The sequence below is a fragment of the Tachyglossus aculeatus genome, chromosome 20 (assembly GCF_015852505.1).
Source record: "Tachyglossus aculeatus isolate mTacAcu1 chromosome 20, mTacAcu1.pri, whole genome shotgun sequence".
Lineage (NCBI taxonomy): Eukaryota > Metazoa > Chordata > Mammalia > Monotremata > Tachyglossidae > Tachyglossus > Tachyglossus aculeatus.
The window spans coordinates 29,920,783-29,947,093 of NC_052085.1; the positions used below are offsets into that span (position 1 = coordinate 29,920,783).

The following is a 26,311-nucleotide window of genomic DNA, read 5'->3' on the forward strand; positions in this document are numbered from 1 at the left end:
AACCTCCCCAGAACTTAGAACAGTGCTTGGCACATAGTAAGCGCTTAATAAATGCCATTATTATTATTATTATTGTTATTATTATTATTATTATGGAAAGCCTCTGCCCTGACTATACCCCCTGGGCAGGATTGTACCTGTCCCAGGTGTCACAATGGTTGGCATCCGGAGAAAGGCGAGAAGTTGGAGACCTGTACGTGAATCAGAACCCTGGCAGCAGAAATCGGAATAACGATCAATTGTCACGGGAAGGCAGCGGGATGGGCGAGGTTGGCACCGATGCTGCCCCTGCAGAGCCCATTCTTTAAGGAAGCAAAGTTTCACTCTTTGTTCCTGTCAATCTTTCATCTCTTCCCAGCGATAAATTCACCCCAAAGTTCTCCGAGGGAATACCGTGACGTGTGAAAACGTAAAAGCCGCTGTCACTGGAGCAGGCAAGCTTGCAGTTGAGCCTGTGTGTTTTAGTATAAAAACTCGAGGCATTGATTTCTACTCCATTTTTCAATGCTTTAAGAATGTGTGATCATGAAAAGTGGTTGAGGGGCTATAGATTGGGTGTTGAAATTAGGAAGGCCATCTCCTCGGTCCCAAAGGCAATTCATCGGATGACTCATTCCAGTCCTCATCGGTGAGGACGTCTGTAGTAAATACTGTCTTTTCCTCAAAACACACAAATATAAATGTTGTTAGTCATAGTATCCCTTTTCGAGGCCTCTGGGAAGGGAGGGAGGAAGGGGGAAGGAGAGAGAGGGAGAGAGAGAGAGAGAGAAGGGGAGACACCAACACTCCCAGATCTTGTCAGTTTTAGGGAAAACCAGTGGCTGATTAAGAGGGAAAAACTCTGACGCCTTCCTCATTGGAACAAATGAAAGAACTCCCGGCTCCGTGGAAAGAGCCCGGGCTTTGGAGTCAGAGGTCGTGGGTTCAAATTCCGGCTCCGCCACTTGTCAGCTGTGTGACTTTGGGCAAGTCACTTAACTTCTCTGGGCCTCAGTTACCTCATCTGTAAAATGGGGATTAAGACTGTGAGCCTCCCCGTGGGACAACCTGATCACCTTGTATCTCCGCAGCGCTTAGAGCAGCGCTTTGCACATAGTAAGTGCTTAACAAATACCATCATAAAAAAAATAAAAAAAAATAATGATGGCATTTATTAAGCGCTTACTATGTGCAAAGCACGGTTCTAAGCACTGGGGAGGTTACAAGGTGATCAGGTTGTCCCACGGGGGGCTTAGGTCAAATTCAGCTTTGGGAGAAGCTGCTCTGTTGATTGCCAACTTGGTCCCCGGGACCTTGAAGAGGTCATGGGTTCAAATCCTGCCTCCGCCAGTTGTCAGCTGTGTGACTCTGGGCAAGTCACTTCACTTCTCTGTGCCTCAGTTTCCTCATCTGTAAAATGGGGATTAATGCCTGCTCTCTCTCCTCAGTTTGACGACTCCCTGTGGGACAGGGACTGTGTCAGATTGGATTCTGTTCCGCCTACCCCAGTGTCCAGCACAGTGGTCGGCACACAGTAAGCGCCTGACAAGTACTGCCTGAGAAGCAGCGTGGCTCAGTGGAAACAGCCCGGGCTTTGGAGTCAGAGGTCATGGGTTCGAATGCCGGCTCCACCAATTGTCAGCTGTGTGACTTTGGGCAAGTCACTTCACTTCTCTGGGCCTCAGTTATGTCATCTGCAAAATGGGGATTAAGACTGTGAGCCCCCCGTGGGACAACCTGATCACCTTGTAGCCTCCCCAGCGCTTAGGACAGTGCTCTGTACATAGTAAGCGCTTAATAAATGCCATTATTATTACTATTATTATTACTACAATTATTATTATTAGTTGTGGTAGCAGCTCATAGGGATGAGCGCTCCGTAATGGAGAAGCACCCGTACGCCCCGAAGCTGGGCAGGTTTTCTTCAAATATCCCATTCAGAATTACCTCGCGTGATTTTATGTTCAGAATGAACCTTCCCTTGAATCAATCATACCACCTGTCTCCCAACCCAGACTGGAGCAGACTGGTGCAGACTGGCAAATGCCACTTAATTAATCAATCAATCAATCAATCGTATTTATAGAGCGCTTACTGTGTGCAGAGCACTGTACTAAGCGCTTGGGAAGTACAAGTTGGCAACATATAGAGACGGTCCCTACCCAACAGTGGGCTCAAAGTCTAGAAGAAAAATAATGGCATTTGTTAAGCGCTTACTATGTGCAAAGCACTGTTCTAAGCGCTGGGGGGATACAAGGTGATCAGTTTGTCCCACGTGGCTTAATCCCCATTTTACAGATGAGGGAACTGAGGCTCAGAGAAGTTAAGTGACTTGCCCAAGGTCACACAGCAGACATTTGGTGGAGCTGGGATTCGAACCCATGACCTCTGACTCCAAAGCCCGGGCTCTTTCCATGGAGCCACTCTGCTTCTCACTTAACACAGTGAGAAGTGTACTTTTAGACTGTGAACCCACTGTTGGGTAGGGACTGTCTCTATATGTTGCCAACTTATACTTCCCAAGCGCTTAGTACAGTGCTCTGCACACAGTAAGCGCTCAATAAATACAATCGATTGATTGATTAACAAAGCGTTCGTTGACTAATAAGCCTTCTAGCCTGTGAGCCCACTGTTGGGTAGGGACCGTCTCTATATGTTGCCAACTTGGACTTCCCAAGCGCTTAGTACAGTGCCCTGCACCCAGTAAGCGCTCAATAAATACGATTGAATGAAGTGCCCTCACTGGCTCCCTGTCCGTCTCACCGTCATGAGGCAAATGACATGATTTTTCCAGAAGAGCTCTAATTAGGAAAGCCCCAGGGGCCGTGAGGGGGGCCTGAGGAGACAACCTTTCGACGCAGCATTTATTGAGCACTTACTGTGTGCAGAGCACTGTACTAAGTGCTTGGGAAGTCCAAGTTGGCAACATATAGAGACAGTCCCTACCCAACAGTGGGCTCACAGTCTAAATAGAACGGTCCTCGAGTTTACGTCTCGTAGTCTCCTTTCCCGTCCGAAGCGTGGCTTCAGCTGAGCACGGGTCTCCTTCCCACTTCTTCTTTTATTATATTTTATTATTTTATTTTACTTCTTATTTTATTTTGTTTGGTTTTATGTTTGGTTTTGTTCTCTGTCTCCCCCTTTTAAACTGTGAGCCCGCTGTTGGGTAGGGGCCGTCTCTAGATGCTGCCAACTTGGACTTCCCAAGCGCTTAGTACAGTGCTCTGCACACAGTAAGCGCTCAATAAATACGATTGATTGATTGATTCTTCGTATCCGTTGCTCGCCCCAACAAGGCCTTGAGAGATCCTTTCCGCTATTCACCATTCCCAGAAATTGAAACGGCTCTTCACAGCTCCCACCTTGGAGTCAGAGCCTTGTCAAGGGCGAATTATGTTGCCAATTTGTACTTCCCAAGCGCTTAGTACAGTGCTCTGCACATAGTAAGCGCTCAATAAATACGATTGATGATGAATTGATAGCCTCACACGTGGATGTCGTGAAAATGTATGCGCGCGTCTTTTCAGAAGCCCAAGGAAACTGTTTGGAGCAAACCTACGAGTGCCGCGCACGTACCGGGTTGTAATTATAGCTTGTCAAAAGCTCAACTTTTTCGTCCTTTATCCTTTGGAAATATGGTAATTGTCCCCTTTTGCACGTAGTTAAATTATAAATTTCAGGAAGAATTAAGTCTGCTAAATCTCTCTCTTTTTTTTCTTCTTCTTCTGGGGTCTTGGTCTCTATGGCAGCAGCAAGAATAGAATTACTTTGATCTTAGTCTCTGAGTGGCATTTCGTTTCTTCCAGAGGTTGACCCGGGTCGGTGGGACTGAAATTTCGGATGGCTTTCGCCGGCCGCTGATTTTGCCGAGCTCCGCGATGGGGCCTTGTCAGGGTGCGGGAATAGTTGCGCTGATGAATGGGTGAAAAGTTCCGGGTGCTAATGAGGAAATGTTCACTGACTGTGGAATTTGATGATGGGAGTATTTTTAGTAGCAAAGAACAAGCGGGCATATTACATCGTTTCCATATCCTCACTCTACCACACCCTCCGTCGGCGTTAACGGTAAGGGAGAAAGAACTTGGTCGCATAAAGAAGGCAAAATCTTCAACATTTCAATCAATCAATCAATCAATCAATTGTATTTATTGAGCGCTCACTGTGTGCAGAGCACTGTAGTAAGCACTTGGGAAGTACAAGTTGGCAACATATATTTCCCCAATTGTCTTCAGCCGGCCCAGGTTCTCAAGGGAAATCTGGGGAATGACATGACCGCAGATGCCTGCCTTAGCTGTTCATTCATTCATTCAGTCGTATTTATTGAGCGCTTACTGTGTGCAGAGCACTGTACTAAGCGCTTGGGAAGTACAAGTTGGCAACATATATTTCCCTAATTGTCTTCAGCCGGCCCAGGTTCTCAAGGGAAATCTGGGGAATGACATGACTACAGATGCCTGCCTTAGGTGTTCATTCATTCATTCAATCGTATTAATTGAGCGCTTACTGTGTGCAGAGCACTGTACTAAGCGCTTGGGAAGTCCAAGTTGGCAACATATAGAGACGGTCCCTACCCAACAGTGGGCTCACAGTCTAAGGTGTCACCTTAGTTGGGAGATTTTCAGGGGACATTTTACCCCAGCTGTTAGTACGGCATCTAGTATGGAGTAAGCACTGAAGCGTGGTTGAGAAGCAGCGTGGCTCAATGGAAAGAGCCCGGGTTTTGGAGTCAGAGGTCACGGGTTCAAATCTCGGCTCCGCCAATTGTCGGCTGGGTGACTTTGGGCGAGTCACTTCACTTCTCTGGGCCTCAGTTGGGGATCCTCCCAAAATGCCCAACTCACCTCTCTGCGGTGTTCAAGGCCCTAGAAGAAGCAGCGTGGCTTAGTGGAAAGAGCCCGGGCTTTGGAGTCAGAGGTCATGGGTTCAAATGTCGGCTCCGCCACTTGTCAGCTGTGGGACTTTGGGCAAGTCACTTCACTTCTCTGGGCCTCAGTTCCCTCATCTGTAAAATGGGGATTAAGACTGTGAGCCCCCCGTGGGACAACCTGATCACCTTGTAACCTCCCCAGCGCTTAGAACAGTGCTTTGCACGTAGTAAGCACTTAATAAATGCCATCGTTATGATTATTCTTATTATTAAGTACCAGGAAAACAGAAACCAAAAAACCGCAAAGAGCATGCATTCCGATGGGAGAGACAGACAAAAATATTTGCAGATGCTAAGGTAATTGTGGTACGGTTGACTAGCATATTGTGCTCAGGGTGGCTATAAATAAGCGCTGTAAATAAGTGGAGGTTGCAGGTGGTTTTGTCTGATTTGAGGGGCTGGGAACCGGATTGGAGGGTTTTTTTGGCAGAGGCAAGATTTTAGGAGGGCTGTAGTCCATCAGATTAGGGGAGGGAGGGAGGTCCGGGTTTGGGGTTGAGAGTGTGGACCGGTGTCAAAGGCAGGAGAGGCGAGAGCTAGCGACCGGTGGAAGGTGAGCGTGGGAGGACTGAAGAGAAGCACTTGCAAACCCAACAGTCCAGACAGTATCGATCATGTCTCGCCCAAAGTCACCCAGCTGACAGTTGGCGGGGCCGGGATTTGAACCCCTGACCTCTGACTCCAAAGCCCGGGCTCTTTCCGCTGAGCCACGCTGCTTTCCCATAGCCGCGGTTCCGGTTCCTACGTTTTCAGGGCCGAGCCTCCCTCCACTGCAGGCATCCCGGCTCTGGCTCGCTAGTGTGGTCCTTGGGGATCATGAGTTCAAATCCCGGCTCCGCCGCTTGCCAGCTGTGTGACCTTGGGCAAGTCACTTCACTTCTCTGGGCTTCAGTTACCTCCTCTGGAAAATGGGGTTTAAGACTGTGAGCTGAAAATCATCTCCCATCAAAGCCAAATCTAGATCGCTGGATGTGAATACCGTTGGAGAGTGGAGGCTGGACTCCTGATTCAGAGCGGGCAAAGACCCTCCCTCTGAAATTTCCCTCCGAAGGGACACTGTGGCCGGACAAACCCGTTCATGATTGAGAAGCAGCGTGGCTCAGTGGAAAGAGCCCGGGTTTTGGAGTCAGAGGTCGTGGTTCAAATCCTGCCTCCGCCAATTGTCAGCTGTGTGACTCTGGACAAGTCACTTAGCTTCTCTGTGCCTCAGAACCCTCGTCTGTAAAATGGGGAATAAGACTGTGAGCCCCCCGTGGGACAACCTGATCACCTTGTATTCTCCCAGTGCTTAGAATCAATCAATCAATCAATCAATCAATCAATCGTATTTATTGAGCACTTGCTGTGTGCAGAGCACTGTACTAAGCGCTTGGGAAGTACAAGTTGGCAACATATAGAGACGGTCCCTACCCAACAGTGGGCTCACAGTCTAAAAGGAGGAGACAGAGAACAAAACCAAACATACTAACAAAATAAAATAAATAAATAGAATAGATATGTAACAAAATAAAATAAATAGAATAGATATGTAATACATAGAATAGATATGTAATAAATAGAATAGATATGTAGTAAATAGAATAGATATGTAATAAATAGAATAGATAGAACAGTGCTTTGCACATAGTAAGTGCTTAACAAATACCACCATCATCATCATCATCATCATGATAGAGGCTGACATTGAAAGGGCGATGGCCCGTGTTGAAGGGACGGTCGTTTGATTTTTCGCTTTCTTTTCTTTTTGCAGCAAAACCAAGGCAAGTGCCCGGCCCCAAACTGTGCCCTCGAAGGACCCACCTGGATGCCCGTTCATCACTGTCCCGTGAGTTGAGACCCTCAAGATGAGCCGCCTCGCGTGGGGGTTGTTGGGGGGAATTGGATCGGTGTGTTGGTTAAGGTTTGTTGAATGAAAGCGGCTCTCCGGAGGAGAGAAGGGACGGCTCTCTAGAAGGCTCCCCGCTGTCAAACCTTGTCTGGAGTGGAGAATCCCTGGCCCCGGAGAGGCCGGTGGATCTATCGGATCTGTGTGGATTATGGATGAGTCGGTTTCAGGGGTTTGAGCAGTCTGTTGTTTGTTCGTGTCCCCTGGATGGGGCTGAGTTTCCCGATTGGCACTTTCCAAATCTTTGCTGAAGGCGTGACCGCCCACCACCCCGGTGGGCTTCGGTCTGAGCTGCTTTTGGAGCAAATAGGTACTTTCGACCGGATCGTTATCTCCTCTCCCAATGGGAGGCACAGTTGAGGGGGAGTGAGGGCACAGTTGAGCGGAGCATCAGGGGTGGAACTGGCAATAGATGATGAGCACCCCACCCATCAGCCCTGGGCCGTGACCGTTCCACCCTCCAAGGCAGAGGAGTCTCTCACCGAGTCTCTCGGCCAAACCGGGATGAAGGCTGACCGCCCGCAGGGTCTCTCCCCTTGGGGGGCTGGGATCCTGGCTCCCAAGAAACGGGTAAACCCCGCTCTTACCTGCCTGATGATGCTGATGTCACTTGCAGACTATTAAATCATCTGGGTGGGGGCCGCGCTGGAAGCCACTTGGAAGATGCCCTGCTCTGTCTCTCGGTCGATCCTCGGGAAGTTGCCGACACCGGCCTCAAATGCTCGATGAGGTGGTGGGGTGGTGGGCGCTGCGAATCCTCATCCCCAGATTTGGTCCCCTGCTTCCTTCAGGGCTGGTGGGGGCTTGCCCACTAGGGAATCCTGCCAGTCTTCTAATCAGCGATGGCCCATAGAGATCGACCTGAAGTGGTCCTCCCGTCGACCCTCGAGCCATTTGACCGTTTTGTTTTGTTTTACTTTTTGGCTCTTTCGTTCCCTTTCTGATCAAGGGGAGGGGGTCGGTGCTAATCTGCGTAGCTACAGCCTTGAAAGTGTCTCAGACCCATCTGTTGGTAGATTGGGGGTGTATTGGAGAATGAGACTTTGGGGCCCGGCTCCTCAATACCTACTCATATGACCTGTAAAAAAGCCCACTTCTCCCAAGCGTCGCAGGACGGGTCCAGGCATCTGTGTCGACTAGCAGGCTAGTGAAACACTGACTTTCACCCTTCCACTAGGGAAAGCTCTCAGCAAGGATTAATTTCCCGCGTTTGCCGGCGGACGTGGGCTGTAAAGGTCCACAAAGAGGTGTGGACCCTTTCTCCATCATTCACGGACTTCTGGATCCAGAGGAGGCTGTGGGGTGCTGGGAGAGGGCCTTGAAATTGGGGGTCCCGCGTAGGAGGAGCTCAGTACGTAGTCCTTGATGCTCATAGAGCCTGTACTCTGTTCTGGACAGTGGAAAGGGGTGGAGCAGTTATTGAGACAGACTGCAGCATTAGGAAGGACAGCCTCGCCATGGTTGCGGGATGGGGCGGAGACGGACAAGGGACAGAACCGGACCACTGACTGTGGCTCAGACTTATGTAGCTGATGGCTGAAAGGAGCCTCACGCCTGGAATAATAATGATTATAACCGTTATTTAAGTGCTTTCCTTGTGTCAAGCACTGTGCTAAGCCCTGGGGAAAATACAAGATGATCAGGTTGGACTCCATTCATGTCCCACGCAGTCTAAGTAGGAAGGAGGACGGGGATTGAATCTCCCTTTTGCGGTTGAGGAAACTGAGGCCCCGAGAAGCTAAGTGAGGTTCTCAAGGCCTCGCGGGAGGCAAGCGGCAAGGTCCTCTCCGGCTTGCGAGGAGCGTTGAGGAAGCGAACTGGGTTTTCCATTTCGGGAAGTTTCCCCCCAGAGCCCGCCAGGCGCACCTCTTCAGACTTGGCTACAACACAAAACGGAGAGCTTTCTTCTCCCTGGGTTCCTAGGATCTGGCCCCGAGACTAGTACCCCTCCTCTGACTCATCTGGCTTTCTCCTTTTTCGTGATTCCGTGACAGCGGTACGGTAGTGTGAATAATCCTTTTCATCTGCAGAGCCTCTCGCATCCACAGAGCCGGAGGCGTTGAGTCGATAACGCTCCGCTTCCCTGGCTCTGGTCCGGGAGACGGAGGCGGCAGCTTCCCCATTTTAGAGAGAGGTAAACCGAGCCCCCAGGCGGCCCAGTGAATCCTGCTCTTGCGTTTGTCGAGGGGAAAGGGGGATCCCACCACCGTCCCCGGGCCACCCCCTCCCCGTCCGCCGGTGGCCTAGGGGACCGTGCCGGCCGGGATCTTGGGGATGACCCTGGCTTGCCATCCGGCACCAAAGGTTGTTCTCGGGGGTCGACGGGGGTCGCCGGTTCGGCACCCGGAATTAGGGTCCCGGGCGGGTCGAAGTATTATTCATTCATTCAGTCTTATTTATTGAGCGCTACTGTGTGCAGAGCACTGTACTAAGCGCTTGGGAAGTACAAGTTGGCAACATACAGAGACGGTCCCTACCCAACAGCGGGCTCACAGTCTAGAAGGGGGAGACAGACAACAAAACAAAACATATTAACAAAATAAAATAAATAGAATAAATATGTACAAATAAAATAGAGTAATAAATACGTACAAACATATACACATATACAGGTGCAGTGGGGAGGGGAAGGAGGAAAGGCGGGGGGGATGTGGAGGGGGGAAGGGAGAGAGGAAGGAGGGGGCTCAGTATGGGAAATAATAATGGTATTTGTTAAGCGCTTACTGTGTGCAAAGCACTGTTCTAAGGGCTGGGGATCGGGTTGTCCCACGTGGGGCTCACAGTTTTAATCCCCATTTTACAGATGAGGGAACTGAGGCCCAGAGAAGTGAAGTGACTTGCCCAAAGTCACACAGCTGACAGTTGGCAGAGCCGGGATCTGAACCCATGACCTCTGACTCCAAAGGGAGGGTGTCATCGCTCAACTTTTGTACCCTGCTCCGTGTCCACCTTCTCTTTCCCCTCTTCTAACCGTAAATTATCCGCAGTCTGGGCTGTCAACTCACTGTGGGCAGGGAATGTATCTGCTGTGTTGCTGTATTCTCCCAAGCGCTTGGTACAGTGCTGTACACACAATAAGCTCTCAAATACTGATCGACTGACTGACTGACCGTCCGTCTCGCCGGCTGGATCATAAGCTCCTTCGGGGCAGGGCCCGGGTCTTCGAACCGTACTGTATTGTCCCAGGCTACGAGTTCAGTGCTCGCCACCCGCAGCGGGTATCCGGCCCGTGCTATTGATTAATTGATCGATCTGGGTGCCCCCAAGGGAGTCTTCTGGCGGGATTTTCCCAGTTCAGACTAGGCCAGCATGCGAGGGGCTATATAAGGAGGCGGCTACTATCTCAATGCCCTCTATCCCCCTTCCTCGGGCCCTTCTGTCGAGCTGTGGGGAGGGGAGAGAGTGAGGTTTGAAGATGGCAAGAAGAGAGCTCTAAATCCTGTTGGGACCCTGGTATCACTTCATCCCCGGACTCCTAAACCCAACCCTTCAAACCGTCGCCTCGCTGCTTGCATTTTATTTATTTACGTGTGCATTTTTATGGCATTTATTCATCGCTTACCATGTTCCAGACACTGTAGTAAGCACTGGGGTACCTAACAATTAATCGGGTCTCACATGGGGCCCACGGTCTTAATCCTCGTTTTAGAGATGAGGACACTGAAGCCCAGAGAATGATGATGGCATTTATTAAGCATTTACTATGTGCAAAGCACTGTTCTAAGCGCTGGGGAGGTTACAAGGTGATCAGATTGTCCCATGGGGGGGGCTCACAGTTTTAATCCCCATTTGACAGATGAGTGAGGCCCAGAGAAGTGACTTGCCCAAAGTCACACAGCTGACAAGTGGAGGAGCCGGGATTTGAACCCATGACCTCTGACTCCAAAGCCCGGGCTCTTTCCACCGAGCCACACTGCTTCTCTTGAGGCCCTCCTCCCTACCTCACTAGCCTTGGAGAAACTGGCCAGTTTTCTCCAACGTTAAAAATTGCCGCCGACCTCTTGTACATATCTATTCTATTTAGTTTATTTTGTTCATATGTTTGCTTTTGTTCTCTGTCTCCCCCTTTTAGACTGTGAGCCCACTGTTGGGTAGGGACTGTCTCAACTTGTACTTCCCAAGCGTTTAATACAGTGCTCTGCACACAGTAAGCGCTCAATAAATACGATTGATTGATTGATTGATTGATTGAGAAGCAGCGTGGCTCAGTGGAAAGAGCCCGGGCTTGGGAGTCAGAGGTCATGGGTTCTTCATTAAAAAGCCATAGCCTCTCTTAGTACACCTGGTCCAAGAAAAGAAGTGTTCAAATTAGGGCAGTTAATCACAACACCAGAAAAATTATTTCTTACGTCCCGCTGTTAATCGACCACTTGCAAGATCCATCAGTTTCACACTTTCGTTTGCCCCATCTGACTCCATTATGATTTTTGAACCGCTTGGATCCTTTTTTCCTTAAGGAATTCACACAACTCTACCGGAATCCCAAACAGCCAAAAATATGGTAAAGCTGAGTCGTGAATGCAGTTCCCAGTTGCGAGGAGCTCCTAGCTACATAGAAGGTAGAAAGCCAAACAAGTCTCTCTGCGAGCAATTTGCATGCTAATGAATAAACATTAGTTACTTTATTTTATAGATCAGTAATTAAATTGCCAAGCCATTTTAACAACTGTTAAATAATTATAAGTAAATCTAAACGCTCCCCAGCAAACCCGGGCAAATTCTCCTTTGAATTTCCTGCTTTTTATTTTTAGGTTTAAAATAATGGTTTGGACCCAGTGAGGCCCATATTCGGGACTCGATAATCTCGGTTTCTGAAAATTATTTGCCTGGTGATTGGCTATTTTTAGTCTTTCGGCATTTTTCGAAACAAAGCCAATGATTACCCTCGCTGAGAGTGCGACCGAATTGGGGAACAGTAATAATGTGGCTTGTTTTCCCAACTACGGTTTTTTGCCCAGATTGTAATTAAACTTTAACTTGAGAAGACAGCAGCCATTGATTTTTCTGATCTCTTTCCACCCACAGCTGATTGGGTACAGGATAGCGAGGCCAATTATCTGGTTTTCAACTGGTCATTCCCCTTTTTCCCCTTTTCCTGTTGTGACCCAGCTCCTCTAACGCCAAGCTCCTCACTGTACCACAGTCTCCTCTGTCTCGCCGCCGGCCTCTCGCCCGTGAAAAAGAGCCCGGGCTTGGGAGTCCGAGGTCATGGGTTCAAATCCCGGCTCCGCCGCTCGGCAGCCGTGTGACTTTGGCCAAGTCACTTCACTACTCTGGGCCTCAGTTCCCTCATCTGGAAAATGGGGGTGAAGACCGTGAGCCCCCCGTGGGACAACCTGATCACCTTGTATCCCCCCCAGTGCTTAGAACAGTGCTTTGCACCTAGTAAGCGTTTAACAAATGCCATCACTATCCTGCCTCTAGGCCTTTGAACACCTTCCCTCCTCATATCTGACCGACAATAATAATAATAATAATAATAATGATGGTATTTGTTAAGCGCTTACTATATGGAACACCTTCCCTCCTCATATCTGACCGACAATAATAATAATGATGATGGTATTTGTTAAGCGCTTACTATATGGAACACCTTCCCTCCTCATATCTGACCGACAATAATAATAAGAACAATAATAATAATAATAATAATGATGGTATTTGTTAAGCGCTTACTATATGGAACACCTTCCCTCCTCATATCTGACCGACAATAATAATAATAATAATGATGGTATTTGTTAAGCGCTTACTATATGGAACACCTTCCCTCCTCATATCTGACCGACAATAATAATAATAATAATAATAATGGTATTTGTTAAGCGCTTACTATATGGAATCAATCAATCAATCGTATTTATTGAGCGCTTACTATGTGCAGAGCACTGTACTAAGCGCTTGGAAAGTACAGATTGGCAACACATAGAGACAGTCCCTACCCAACAGTGGGCTCACAGTCTAAAAGTCTATATGGAACACCTTCCCTCCTCACATCTGACCGACAATAATAATAATAATAATAATAATAATAATAATAATGATGGTATTTGTTAAGCGCTTACTATATGGAACACCTTCCCTCCTCATATCTGACTAATAATAATAATAATAATGATGGTATTTGTTAAGCGCTTACTGTGTGCAAAACGCGGTTCTAAGCGCTGGGGAGGTTACAAGGTGATCGGGTTGTCCCCTGGGGGGGCCCACAGTTTCAATCCCCATTTTCCAGATGAGGTAACTGAGGCCCAGAGAAGTGAAGTGACTGGCCCAAAGTCACACAGCTGACAGTTGGTGGAGCCGGGATTTGAAACCATGACCTCTGACTCCAAAGCCTGGGCTCTTTCCACTGAGCCACGCTGCTTCCGACAAGACGCTCCCCCTCCTCAAAGCCTTATTGAAGACACATTTTCTCCAGGAGGCCTTCCCCAAGTCCTCTTTTTATTTTCTTCCACTCCCTTCTGCATTTCCCTGACTTGCTCCCTGTATTCCTCTCCCGATCCCTGCCCCACTCCACTACTGTCCACGCCTGTAATTTATTTGTTTATATTGTCTGTCACCCCGTGTAGACTGTCAGCTCACTGTGGGCGGGGAATATGCCCGTTATATTGTACTCTCCCAAATTTTTTGACTCTGCACACATTAGGAGCTCAACAAATATGACCGATTGACTTGTTGGGTTTGGGCATGGCACGGGGACGCCTCTTTCTCCACTGGTATTTCGATTTTCAGCACGCGGTTTTCCCCCTCCCCGTGGGCCCCTGCTCCCGAGCCCGGCGGCTGGGAAACGGTGCCCGGCGCCCACAGCGTCCTGGGAGGAGGACTGCCTCAAGTCGAGGTCGGCGGGGGTGAATTCGAGATAATTCCGCGAAACGGCACCTCCGACATCATCCGTTCTGCTGCCTGCCCGACATCACACATATAATAATAATAATAATGACATTTATTAAGCACTTACTATGTGCAAAGCACTGTTCTAAGCGCTGGGAAGGATACAGGGTAATCAGGTTGTCCCACAGCTATTACCCGAGACAGATCTCCATTTCAAAATGGTAACCCTCTTCTACCTTAGAACTGTGACTTCCCCTCCTCTTTTTTTTCTTTTATGGTGTCTTTTAAACACTTACTAGGTGCCAGGCACTGTACTAAGTGCTGGGTTAGATACAAGCTAATCAGGTTGGACAAAGTCCATGTCCCAACTAGGGCTCACAGTCTTCATCCCCATTTTACAGATTCATTCAGTCGTATTTATTGAGCACTTACTGTGTGCAGAGCACTGTTCTAAGCGCTTGGGAAGCACAAATCGGCAACATAACTGAGGAGGTAACCGAGACCCATTCATTCAGTCGTATTTATTGAGCGCTTACTGTGTGCAGAGCACTTGACCCAGAGAGGTTGTGACTTGCCCAAGGTCACACAGCAGACAAGTAGTGGAGTCCGGATTAGAACCCAGGTCCTTCTGGCCCCCAGACCCGTCCTCTATCAATCAGTCGTATTTATTGAGCGCTTACTGTGTGCGGAGTCCTCTATCCACTAGGCCGTACTGCTTCCGCCTTGTTGTTTCTTTAATTTTAATTTGCATTTCACGGTTGCTCCTGCTTTATGATTCCAACCACTCAATCACTGAATCGGTGGTATTTGTTGAGCACTTACTGTGTACTGAGCACTTTTCTAAGCGCTTGGGAGACTGCAGTAAAATGGAGTGGGTAGATACGTTCCCTGCCCGTAAGGAGCTTACGGTCTGGAGGGGTAGAGGGGGCGAGGGGGAGAGGAAGGAAGGGGCTCAGGCTGGGAAGGCCTCCTACGGAGCCACGCTGCTTCTCTGGTATTGTCCCTTAGAGATGACCACCAGGACCACTCTGGCAGAAGAGCACTCAATAAATAGCATTATAACGGGGTCATTTTGAAGACCAGCAACTCAGATCCAGAGAGAGACCAAGTGTCCCCAGGCCTTATAGCAAATCTGCATCGCACTCCAAACTCCAGACCGCTCCCTTGTTTCTCAGCCTAGACGCCCCTTTTATCATTTTCAGGTGCATCTGTAACCCACTTTCACCCCCCAATCACCCCAAGAGAAATTTATCTGGAGCTAGCTTTATTAATTTAGGAAATGCTTTCAGTTCTGTCCATCCTGACTGGGAGCCAGCACTTATTCATTCATTCATTCATCATTCAGTTGTATTTATTGAGCGCTTACTGGGTGCAGAGCATTGTACTAAGTGCTTAGGATTGGACAATATAACAGAGCCATTCCCTGCCCACAATGAGCTTACCTGCATCTCGACTGTGAGCCCGTTGTTGGGTAGGGACCGTCTCTATATGTTGCCGACTTATACTTCCCAAGCGCTTAGTACAGTGCTCTGCACACAGGACGTGCTCAATAAATACAATTGAATGAATGAATGAACTCCAAATTACAAATGCAAATTCCGTGTTTTGGCCTCGCTTATTTTCCTAGATTTGACGTTCACCCGGAGGGGCTTGGGTGTCATTTTTTGTGTTCATTTTGGGTTTTTTCGTTGTTGTTGTGGTCAGAAAGCTCTCATGAAAACCCAAGAAGCCGCTAGCAGTGTTCCCACCAACCCTCTGATTTCTTTGGAAGTTTTTTAAAGGACCGCACGGATTTGATCACTTGCAAATTATGGTTGCGCTTAGTCGATTCATTCATTCATTCAATCGTAATTATTGACTGCAAAGCACTGTACTAAGAGCTTGGGAAGTACAAGTTGGCAACATAAAGAGACGGTCCCTACCCAACAACGGGCTCACAGTCTAGAAGCAAATAGTATTTTTTGAGCTCTGACTGTGTGCGGGGCACTGTACTAAGCGATTGGGAGCAGATGATGGAATCGGAAGACAGGGTCCCTGCCCTCAAGGAGCTTGCAACGTCACTCCATTTTGCATCAGAAGATCTTGGAAAGCCATTCTTCCCAGTGAGATATTGGGGGGGCAGAGGTGCGCACCCAGGAATTTTCCTGGACTTGTCCATCCCCCTCCCGCCCCCGGCACCCTCAACTGCCAGTATCCCCGCTCCATTCCAAACTGGGAGACCTGGGTGGGTGTTATCCCGTTTCTTATCTCCGTCGCCTCTGCCTCTCTTTCCTGGGATGAAAGCGATCAAAGTTTGAGCCTCCCGTTGATTTCAAAAAGAAGCCCTGCGTGTTTTGATTAGGCCTGCAGGGCTGAGGATCAAGCAGGGAGAGTCACCCCCGCATATTTTCTGATGTGAACTTTGATTCCCTCCCTTTCTCGATTTTCCGTCAAAAGCTAACACCTTGGTTTCCTGCCTAATGGTGTTTACATAACACTAAACAGGAGGCCCGCACGTGCCCAAGATTCTAATTATTAGGTACCATAACTCTTGCAAAATCCGGAAACTAATGCAAGCTTGTGTGTGTATTTTTTTTTTCTACCAGAGAGTTTATTTTTAAGCCCTTAGTACTCATCGCTGCTGTGGAGAAAGCAAATGAAGATGGTTTACTGGGGTAGGGTTTGGGCCTGGGCGTCCGAAGGACTTGGGTTCTAGTCCCAGCTCTGCCACTTGTCTGCTGGGTGACCGTAGGCGAGTCACTTCACTTCTCTGTGCCTCAGTTATCTCATCTGTAAAATGGGGATTCAGACTGTGAGCCCCATGTGAAACGTGGACTGTGTCCAAATCTGTTACCTTGTATCTTCCCCAGTGCTTAGAACAGGGTCTGGCCCATAGTCAGCGCTTAACAAATGCCAATAGCATAAAAAAAGAATAAAAAGTTTGTATTGTGGTCCTGACATTGACTAACCACTGGCTTAATGAAGACTGGGATAATTAATGAGGCGCAGGGCAAACTGGCAGTCAGACAAAGGACTTTTGAAGAGAAAGCTTCCTGAGCTTAGCTATTTTTACATTTGGGAGAACTTTTTTCAAAAAAAATCTAGCTGTATGTCAGTCAGTATTTATTGAACACCTTTCCCATGCAGGGTAGTGTAATAATAATAATGATGGTATTTGTTAAGCGCTTACTATGTGCCAAGCACTGTTTCTAAGCGCTGGGGGGGATACAAGTGATCAGGTTGTCCCACGGGGGGCTCACAGTCTTCATCCCCATTTGACAGATGAGGGAACTGAGGCTCAGAGAAGTGAAGTGACTTGCCCAAGGTCACAAACAGACATGTGGTGGAGCCGGGATTAGTGTAGTAACCGCCTGGGAGAATGCACTGTGATACTCACTCCTACTCCCCATTACTTATGTAAATATTTATATATGCTGTCTCCCCTTCTGTAACTTAGTCTGTACTCTCCCAAGGGTCTAGTACATTCATTCATTCAATTGTATTTATTGAGCGCTTATGGTGTGCAGAGCACTGTACTAAGCGCTTGGGAAGTACAAGTTTGCAACATATAGTGATGGTCCCTACCCAACAACGGGCTCACAGTCACAGTAAGTGCTCAATTAAAATCACTGATTGACTGCCGTGAAGGTAGAAGCCGTGGTCCCCAGCCTTAATGATAATGATGGTATTTGTTAAGTGCTCACTATGTGCAAAGCACTGTTCTAAGCTCTGGGGGGATACAGGGTGATCAGGTTGTCCCACGGCGGGGCTCACAGTCTTAATCCCCCTTTTACAGATGAGGGAACTGAGGCACAGAGAAGTGAAGTGACTTGCCCAAAGTCACGCAGCTGACAAGTGGCGGAGCTGGGATTCGAACCCGTGACCTCTGACTCCAAAGCCCGGGCTCTTTCCACTGAGCCACGCTGCTTCTCGTGGCTATTAAGAAGCTTAGAACAGTGCTTTGCACATAGTAAGCGCTTAATAAATGCCAACATTATTATTATTATTATTATTATTATTATCATTATGAAGAGAATCCAACCTAGGACCTAGAGCCAGGTGGATATTTCCTTGATTCAAAAAAATACATTATTATGATGATGATGATTATTATGAAGAGAATCCAACCTAGGACCTAGAGCCAGGTGGATATTTCTTTCCTTGATTCACAAAAATACATTATTATTATTATTATTATGAAGAGAATCCAACCTAGGACCTAGAGCCAGGTGGATATTTCCTTGATTCAAAAAAATAGCAGTGACCGTTCTGATATATTTGGGTGGCTTGGCACTGCCATTTGATTTTCTTCCTGGAAGTAAATTACCCTTCCTGATGGACGACAGGGAGGGCAACCAGTTCCACCGAGCCTCTGCTGCCACTCTGGGAAAAAGAATTCCAGGCTGGACGATCCGTTAGTCTGACCCGATAACGGTGCTGCTAACGATTAATGTTGCAACGCTGCAGAGGAGGCGAACAGAAAGACGCATTATCTAGCACCCGGGGTCCATGCATTCATTCATTCATCCATTCATTCATTCAGTCGTATTTATTGAGCGCTCACTGTGTGCAGAGCACTGGACTAAGCGCTTGGGAAGTACAAGTTGGCAACATCTAGAGACGGTCCCTACCCAACAGTGGGCTCACAGTCTTAGAGAAGCAGCGTGACCTACTGGAAAGAGCCTGGGAGCCGGGGGACTTGGGTTCCAATTCTGCTCCACCACTATCCTGCTGTTTGACCTGAGCAAGTCACTTCATTTCTCTGCGCCCTCAACTCCCTCGTCCACAAACTGGCGATTCGATACCGGTTCTCCCTCTTACCTAAATGTGAGTCTCCTACAGGACCTGATTATCTTTTAGCCACCCCGTTGCTTAGTACAATCAATCAATCAATCAATCGTATTTATGGAGCGCTTACTGTGTGCAGAGCACTGTACTAAGCGCTTGGGAAGTACACGTTGGCAATGTATAGAGACGGTCCCTACCCAACAATCAATCAATCAATCAATCAATCAATCAATCGTATTTATTGAGCACTTACTGTGTGCAGAGCACTGGACTGAGCGCTTGGGAAGTCCAAGTTGGCAACATATAGAGACAGTCCCTCCCCAACAGTGGGCTCACAGTCTAAAAGGGGGAGACAAAGAACAAAACCAAACATACTAACAAAATAAAATAAATAGAATAGATATGTACAAGTAAAATAAATAAATAAATAAATAAATAGAGTAATAAATATGTACAAACACATATACAGGTGCTGTGGGGAAGGGAAGGAGGTAAGATGGGGGGGATGGAGAGGGGGACGAGAGGGAGAGGAAGGAAGGGGCTCAGTCTGGGAAGGCCTCCAACAGCGGGCTCACAGTCTAGTACAGGGCTTGGCACGTAGTGAGCACTTAACCATAATCATTACAATTCATCATTCAGTCTGCCGGAATGATCTCCGGACTCCTAATCAGGAGATCGTCTCTGTGTTTTTCTTCCAGTCACCTCGACGCGCTGAGCGTGACCATAGGCGAAGTCATTTAACCTTCTGCTGTCCCGTCCGTAAAACAGGGATAAAGATAGCTCAGGAATTCTCAGCGGGGCTGGCCCAGTTACTCTGTTTCTTACAAAACCCAAACAGAGTCGGACACCAAAGTCACCGAAAATACGTGACCGTTTCGTGTCCGCAAGCGGAGTGGGAAGTGGGAAGCAGTGGGGCCCTGGTGGATAGAGCGTCCGAAGAACCCGAGTCCAATCTCGGCTCTGCCGCTTGTCTGTTGTGTGTGGCCTTGGGCAAGTCGCTTCACTTCTCTGGGCCTCAGTTGCCTCACCTGTAAAATGGGGATTAAGACTGTGAGCCCCACGCGGGATGGGGACTGTGTCCGGCCTGATTAGCTTGTATTTACCCCAGCACCTAGTACCATTAACAAGTACCATTAAAAAAAGAAAAAGCAACAAACGACATCAGTTGTAATTCAAGCCTAGGTAACTAGCAGAAGGTGCAGTGGTGGGTTTCACTTTGAGGGCAGGAGCATGGAAAAATATGTTCCGTCGATCAATCAATCAATGTCGTATTTATTGAGCGCTTACTGTGTGCAGAGCACTGTGCTAAGCGCTTGGGAAGTACAGGTTGGCAACATATAGAGACGGTCCCTACCCAACAGTGGGCTCACAGTCTAGAAGGGGGATAAATATCGATATCATAGATAAATATCTATGATAAATATCTATGATAAATATCGATAGATAAATATCGATATCATAGATAGGCACATCTGCTTTAGTAATTGTGGGACTTGAATAGAATTCCCCTCAATTGTAAAACAATGATCAGCTGGGGTGACTATACTAAAGAGGTTAGAGTCACTCAGAAAGAGCGAGCTGGGGAATTGATTGATATTCATTAAACGTGAGCGATATCGATCGTTCCCAGCCGCAGTGGGAACAGATAAGGCATTTAGCAAAAGTGAGTGTGATTATCTCCTATGCCACTCAAACGTCACTTCTTGGAGATAGAAATGGAGGTGAGGCGACACTTCTGCCTGCACCAACCATTTTTTCCTTTAAATATTTGAAGGGGAAGGACTTTCTATAGCGATGATCATTAATCGTGATCATTTTTTTCATGATATTTGTTAAGCACCTACTATGTGACAGCCTCTGTACTAAGCACCGAGGTAGAGACAAGATAATCGGGTTGGACGCGTCGTGTCAGACCTTAAGGGGATTCATTGAAGGGACAGGCAAATTTGGAGAGCAAGACTCGCTATTCCGATCTGCGACGTGAATCAATCACTGGCATTTTTTGACCTCATACTGCCTTGTACTAAGCGCTTGGGAGAGTACAGCGTAACAGAGTTGGTAGATAGGTTTCCTGCCCACAGTGAGCTTACAGTCTAGACAACGCACTCGACCTGCAAACGACCGGCATTTTCAGCCCATGCAAGTTTTGAGTGAGTGTCATCAGCATGCAGGACAACACGACTGGAAACTCCTTTCGGATTAATTGTAGGAAAGCAGAATCCTGTGATCCTGAAGAGAGGCAGATTAATGTATTTATACCCGGCTAATCTCTAGGGGAAGGAAACTCATTTTTGTTAGTGGTTCTCCTGTAATTACAAAATAAAATGCCGGATTGATGCTCAGAGGGGTGTGCCGGCATTTCTGATTACAAACAGGAGCGTTTGCTTGGAAGAATCAACAGCCTGGGAAGGGATAAATGTGTGCAGCGGACGAGGCTACCGACTCCCTAGCGCTTAGTACAGTGCTTCACACCCAGTGGACGCTCAACAAATGCCATTACGACTCCTTTTTTCAGTAGTAGTAGTGATAGCAGTAGTAAAGCAAAATCTGCCAACACTTCTGAGGGTTTTTTTTTCCCAAGTTGTCACATCTGGGTTTTCTTTCACTGGCTCTAAACTCCGTCTGTTGACGCTGACCCGCCCCTCCAGCCTTGTTCATAGTTGTAAAACCGCTTTAGCCCTGTTGTTGGGTCAGTGGTCAGAGGCCAATTTGTTGACCAGCAAATCGGCACGGTTTGGTAGCTGAAGAGGGTGCTTGAGAACGAAGAATCCCGTGATTGTTGGCTCTCCTTTTCACAATTTGCAACACCCTTCTACCCCTCAGTGGCCGCAGCCCGCGTATCAAAACCTGCCCCTTTCTTCACAAGGAAGCAACGAGAATCAATGAAGAGACTTTTAAGACTCTGAACTCTAGTAGACAGGCAGTGGAGAGAGCAAGACACGCTTGTTTGCGTCCCGTTTCTCACCCACTGAATCAGCTTTGATGTGTGGGTTTGTGTAGGAGCGTGGATTTTTTTCGAGTCTCATTTTCAACTTAGGAAGCGCTCGGCCCTCTCCGTAGCCATCTTTCCTTTCTTCCGTCTCGAAGTTATTTTGTGTCCTCCTCCCCCCAACTAGACTGTAAGCTCTTTGACGGCAGGGATTACGTCTGCTAACTCGATCGTACTTTCCCAAGGGCTTAGTACCCCGCTCCGCATGCTCTTGATATGATAGGGGGATTGGTTCCGATGCTCTCTGGCTCCAAAACCTCTGCAATGGATCAATCAGTTGGATTTACTGAGGTGCAGGGCGCTGTACTAAGTGCTTGGGAGAGTACAGCACAACAATATAACTCCCATTCCCCGCCCTCAGAGAGCTTGCAGTCTAGAGGCTTTTGAAGTCTGCCGGGCTCATTCAGCCCAACCATTCCCCCCTAGACTGTAAGCTCATTATGAGCAGGGAACGTTCTTGCTAACTCTGTTGCATTGCACTGTCCTGAGCGCTTCATTCAGTCCTCTGTACGCAGCAAGCGCTCAATAAATGCCACTGATTAATTTCCCCATCAACTCTCTCATCTGTGTTAATTGCACACCTTAATTCGCACCCCAGCCCCACAGTACTCACGTAAATATTCTTATTCTCTATTTTCGCCAATCCCTAGTCTATTTGAATGCCTGAAATATTCTTATTCTCTACTATTTTCACCTATCCCTAATCTTTTTGAATGCCTGTATCCAGCACTTAGAACAGTGCTTTGCACATAGTAAGCGCTTAATAAATGCCATTATTATTATTATTATTATTATTATTATTATTATTATTATTATCCCCCTGTACACCATAATCTCAATGTGGGCAGGGATCCTGCCTACCAACTCTATTGTATTGTACTTTCCCAAGCGCTTAGTAGAGTGCTCTGCCCATTGTAAGCGCTCAGGAAATACTGTTGATTGATGTAGATTGCAGAGTAACAGACAAGACGTGCTTTCCTGCCGGAAGATGCCCGTTTTTCAGTGGCCACGAGCGAGCACCGGGGCCAACATAAAATCTGCACATGGAGAAACCTTCCATCCGTTGCCCCCTGCAAATGGCCTTTAAATTGGAAATTCAGCTTCTTCTACTATTTTAAGCTTCTAATCATGCTGCCCTCTCTTCCCTACCCTTCCTTCATCCACCTCTATTAGTACAAATAGGCTTATATCCTTATATTTCCCCGGGATCTTTGTATATAGCCTTATTTTTCATGTTAGATCCTTTTATTGGACTTGACAAATGGAAAAGAACCCGATGCTGAAAGGAACAAAAAAAGCTATTACCCGAGACAGATCTCCATTTCAAAATGGTAACCCTCTTCTACCTTAGAGCTGTGACTTCCCCTCCTCTTGTTTTTTTTTTATGGTGTCTTTTAAATACTTCCTTTGTGCCAGGCACTGTACTAAGTGCTGGGTTAGATACAAACTAATCAGGTTGGACAAAGTCCATGTCCCACCTAGAGCTCACAGTCTTAATCCCCATTTTACAGATTCATTCAATCGTATTTATTGAGCGCTTACTGTGTGCAGAGCACTGTACTAAGTGCTTGGGAAGCACAAATCGGCAACATAACTGAGGAGGTAACCGAGACCCATTCATTCAGTCGTATTTATTGAGCACTTACTGTGTGCAGAGCACTTGACCCAGAGAGGTTGTGACTTGCCCAAGGTCACACAGCAGACAGATAGTGGAGTCCGGATTAGAACCCAGGTCCTTCTGGCCCCCAGACCCGTCCTCTATCCACTAGGCTGTCCTGCTTTCGCCTTGTTGTTTCTTTAATTTTAATTTGCATTTCACAGTTGCTCCTGCTTTATGTTTCCAACCAATCAATCACTCAGTCAGTGGTATTTGTTATAATGCTACTACTACTACTACTACTACTACTACTACTACTACTACTAATGGCATTTATTAAGCGCTTCCTATGTGCAAAACACTGTTCTAAGCGCTGGGGAGGTTACAAGGTGATCAGGTTGGCCCACAGGGGGCTCACAGTCTTAATCCCCATTTTACAGATGAGGGAACTGAGGCACAGAGAAGTTAAGTGACTTGCCCACAGTCACACAGCTGACAAGTGGCAGAGCCGGGATTTGAACCCATGACCTCTGACTCCTAAGCCCGGGCTCTTTCCATTGAGCCACGAGCACTTACTGTGTACTGAGCACTTTTCTAAGTGCTTGGGAGACTCCAGTAAAATGGAGTGGGTAGATACGTTCCCTTGCCCACAAGGAGCTTCCAGTCTGGAGGGGTAGACAGACACTAATATAAATAAAATAAAATAAAATAAAACCAGCTTCATTGTCAACATCCACATTACCGGGCGATGACTGGACATGGGTAGGTAGCGGAGGGGAGTCGGGGTGGGATCTAGTTTTTAATCACTGTTAGACTTTGGTTTGAGTCAACATTTTGGCAATAACCTGATTCTTCTAATAATAATAATTGTGGCATTTGTTAAGCGCTTACTATTTATTACTCTATTTTACTTGTACGTATTTACTATTCTATTTATTTTGTTAATGATGTGCATTTAGCTTTAATTCTATCCATTCTGACGACTTGACGCTTGTCCACATGTTTTGTTTTGTTGTCTGTCTCTCCCTTCTAGACTGTGAGCCCATTGCTGGGCAGGGACCCTCTGTTTATGTTGCCGACTTGTAGTTCCCAAGCGCTTAGTACAGTGCTCTGCACACAGTAAGCGCTCAGTAAATATGACTGAATGACTGAATGAATGTGCCAAGCACCGTTCTAAGCGCTAGGGTAATAGTAATAATAATAATGATGGCATTTGTTAAGCGCTTACTATGTGCAAAGCACTGTTCTAAGCACTGGGGGGGATACAAGGTGATGAGGTTGTCCCACGTGGGGCTCCCAGTCTTCATCCCCATTTTACAGATGAGGGAACTGAGGCTCAGAGAAGTTAAGTGACTTGCCCAAGGTCACACAGCAGACGTGGCAGAGCCGGGATTTGAACCCATGACCTCTGACTCCAAAGCCCGTGATCTTTCCACTGAGCCAAGCTGGGTAGATATAAGGTGATCAGGTTGTCCCACGTGGGGCTCACTGTCTTCATCCCCACTTTCCAGATGAGGGAACGGAGGCCCAGAGAAGTGAAGCGACTTAGCCGAAGTCACACAGCTGACAAGTGGCGGAGCCGGGATTAGAACTCACAACCTCCGGCTCCTAAGCCCAGGCTCTTTCCACTAAGCCACGCTGCTGCTGCTTCTAGGGCCTTGAACACCGCAGAGAGGTGAGATGGGCACTTTGGGAGGATCCCCAACCCTCCCAGGCCACGAGGGAGCCGTTCAGTACTTTTTACAGCGCGGTAAGCGTAGCGTAGCGCAGGCAGCAACGGACAAGACGACCCTTGGTGGGCCTGTGGAGCTAATTTGTCTCCCAAACCGCTTGCCTTTCAACCAGGGGATTGGGCTCCAATAGGTGGATTTGTCGGTCGATTCCACCGCACTCCCGGCTGTATTGTAACGATTGCTTGAATAAAACGAGAAGCAGCGTGGCTCAATGGAAGGAGCCCGGGCTTTGGAGTCAGAGGTCATGGGTTCGAATCCCGGCTCTGCCAATCGCCAGCCGTGTGACTTGGGGCAAGTCACTTCATCGTCATCATCATCAATCGTATTTATTGAGCGCTTACTATGTGCAGAGCACTGTACTAAGCGCTTGGGAAGTACAAATTGGCAACTTCACTTCTCTGGGCCTCAGTTCCCTCATCTGGAAAATAGGGATGAAGCCTGTGAGCCCCCCGTGGGACAACCTGATCACCTTGTAACCTACTCAGCGCTTAGAACATGCTTTGCACGTAGTAAGTACTTAATAAATACTATTATTATTATTAATAATAAGGCTTGGAAGGTGGGGAAAATGGTCTGCCTTGATTACTGCAGCGTCCTCCTTGCTGACCTCCCTTACTCCCATCCTTACTTCACTCTGCCGCCTGGATCATTTTCTAAAACGTTGTTCCGTCCACATCCACGTCTCCCCACGCCTCAAGAACCTCCAGTGGTTGCCCATTCACTTCCGCATCGAAACAAAACTCCTCACCATGGGCTTCAGAGCACCCATTCGGCTTGTCCTGGTTCATCTTTCCTCGTTGGTTTCCTCCTACAACCCAGCTTGCACACTTTGCTCTTCTAATTTCATGTTTCCTGTTCCAAATGTCTTGCCCACACCCTCCCTCTTGCCTGGAAGTCGCTCTTCCTTCGTACGTGACAGGCCATCCCTTTCCTCACCTTCAGATCTTATGAAAATCACGCCTTCTGCAAGAGGTCTTTCCCAAGTCTTCATTTCCCCGACTCCCTCTCCCTTTTGTGGCATTTATGCACTTGAATCTATACGCTGCAGGCGCTTGATGTTCACTCCACCCACAGCGCTTACGTCTACGCTTGCCATTTTCCCCATCCGTAATTTATCGTAACGTTTGCTTCCCCCTTTAGACTGTAAACCCTTTGTGAGCAGGGAATGTGTCTGCCAGCTCTGTTGTATCGAAGGGGAAATGCAGTTCTGGGTTGGGGTGGGAGGACTAGAGGAAGGAAGGTTGGATCAATCAATCAATCAATCAATCGTATTTATTGAGTGCTTACTGTGTGCAGAGCACTGTACTAAGCGCCTGGGAAGTACAAGTTGGCAACATATAGAGATAGTCCCTACCCAACAGTGGGCTCACAGTCTAAAAGGGGGAGACAGAGAACAAAACCAAACATACTAACAAAATAAAATAAATAGAATAGATATGTACAAGTAAAATAAATAAATAGAGTAATAAATATGTACAAACATATATACATATATCCAGGTGCTGTGGGGAAGAGAAGGAGGTAAGATGGGGGGGATGGAGAGGGAGACGAGGGGGAGAGGAAGGAAGGGGCTCAGTCTGGGAAGGCCTCCTGGAGGAGGTGA

General features: G+C 47.6%; 1 protein-coding gene across 2 annotated transcripts in view; it reads left to right on the plus strand.

The window, feature by feature from the left end:
- DLG2 (discs large MAGUK scaffold protein 2) overlaps positions 1-26,311 on the plus strand; it is a 793,095-nt gene that overhangs the window by 126,557 nt on the left and 640,227 nt on the right. For both annotated transcript variants that reach the window (XM_038761625.1, XM_038761626.1), the window contains exon 5: positions 6,657-6,731. In XM_038761625.1, coding sequence (XP_038617553.1) covers positions 6,657-6,731 — 75 coding nt within the window. The remainder of the gene's footprint in view (positions 1-6,656; positions 6,732-26,311) is intronic.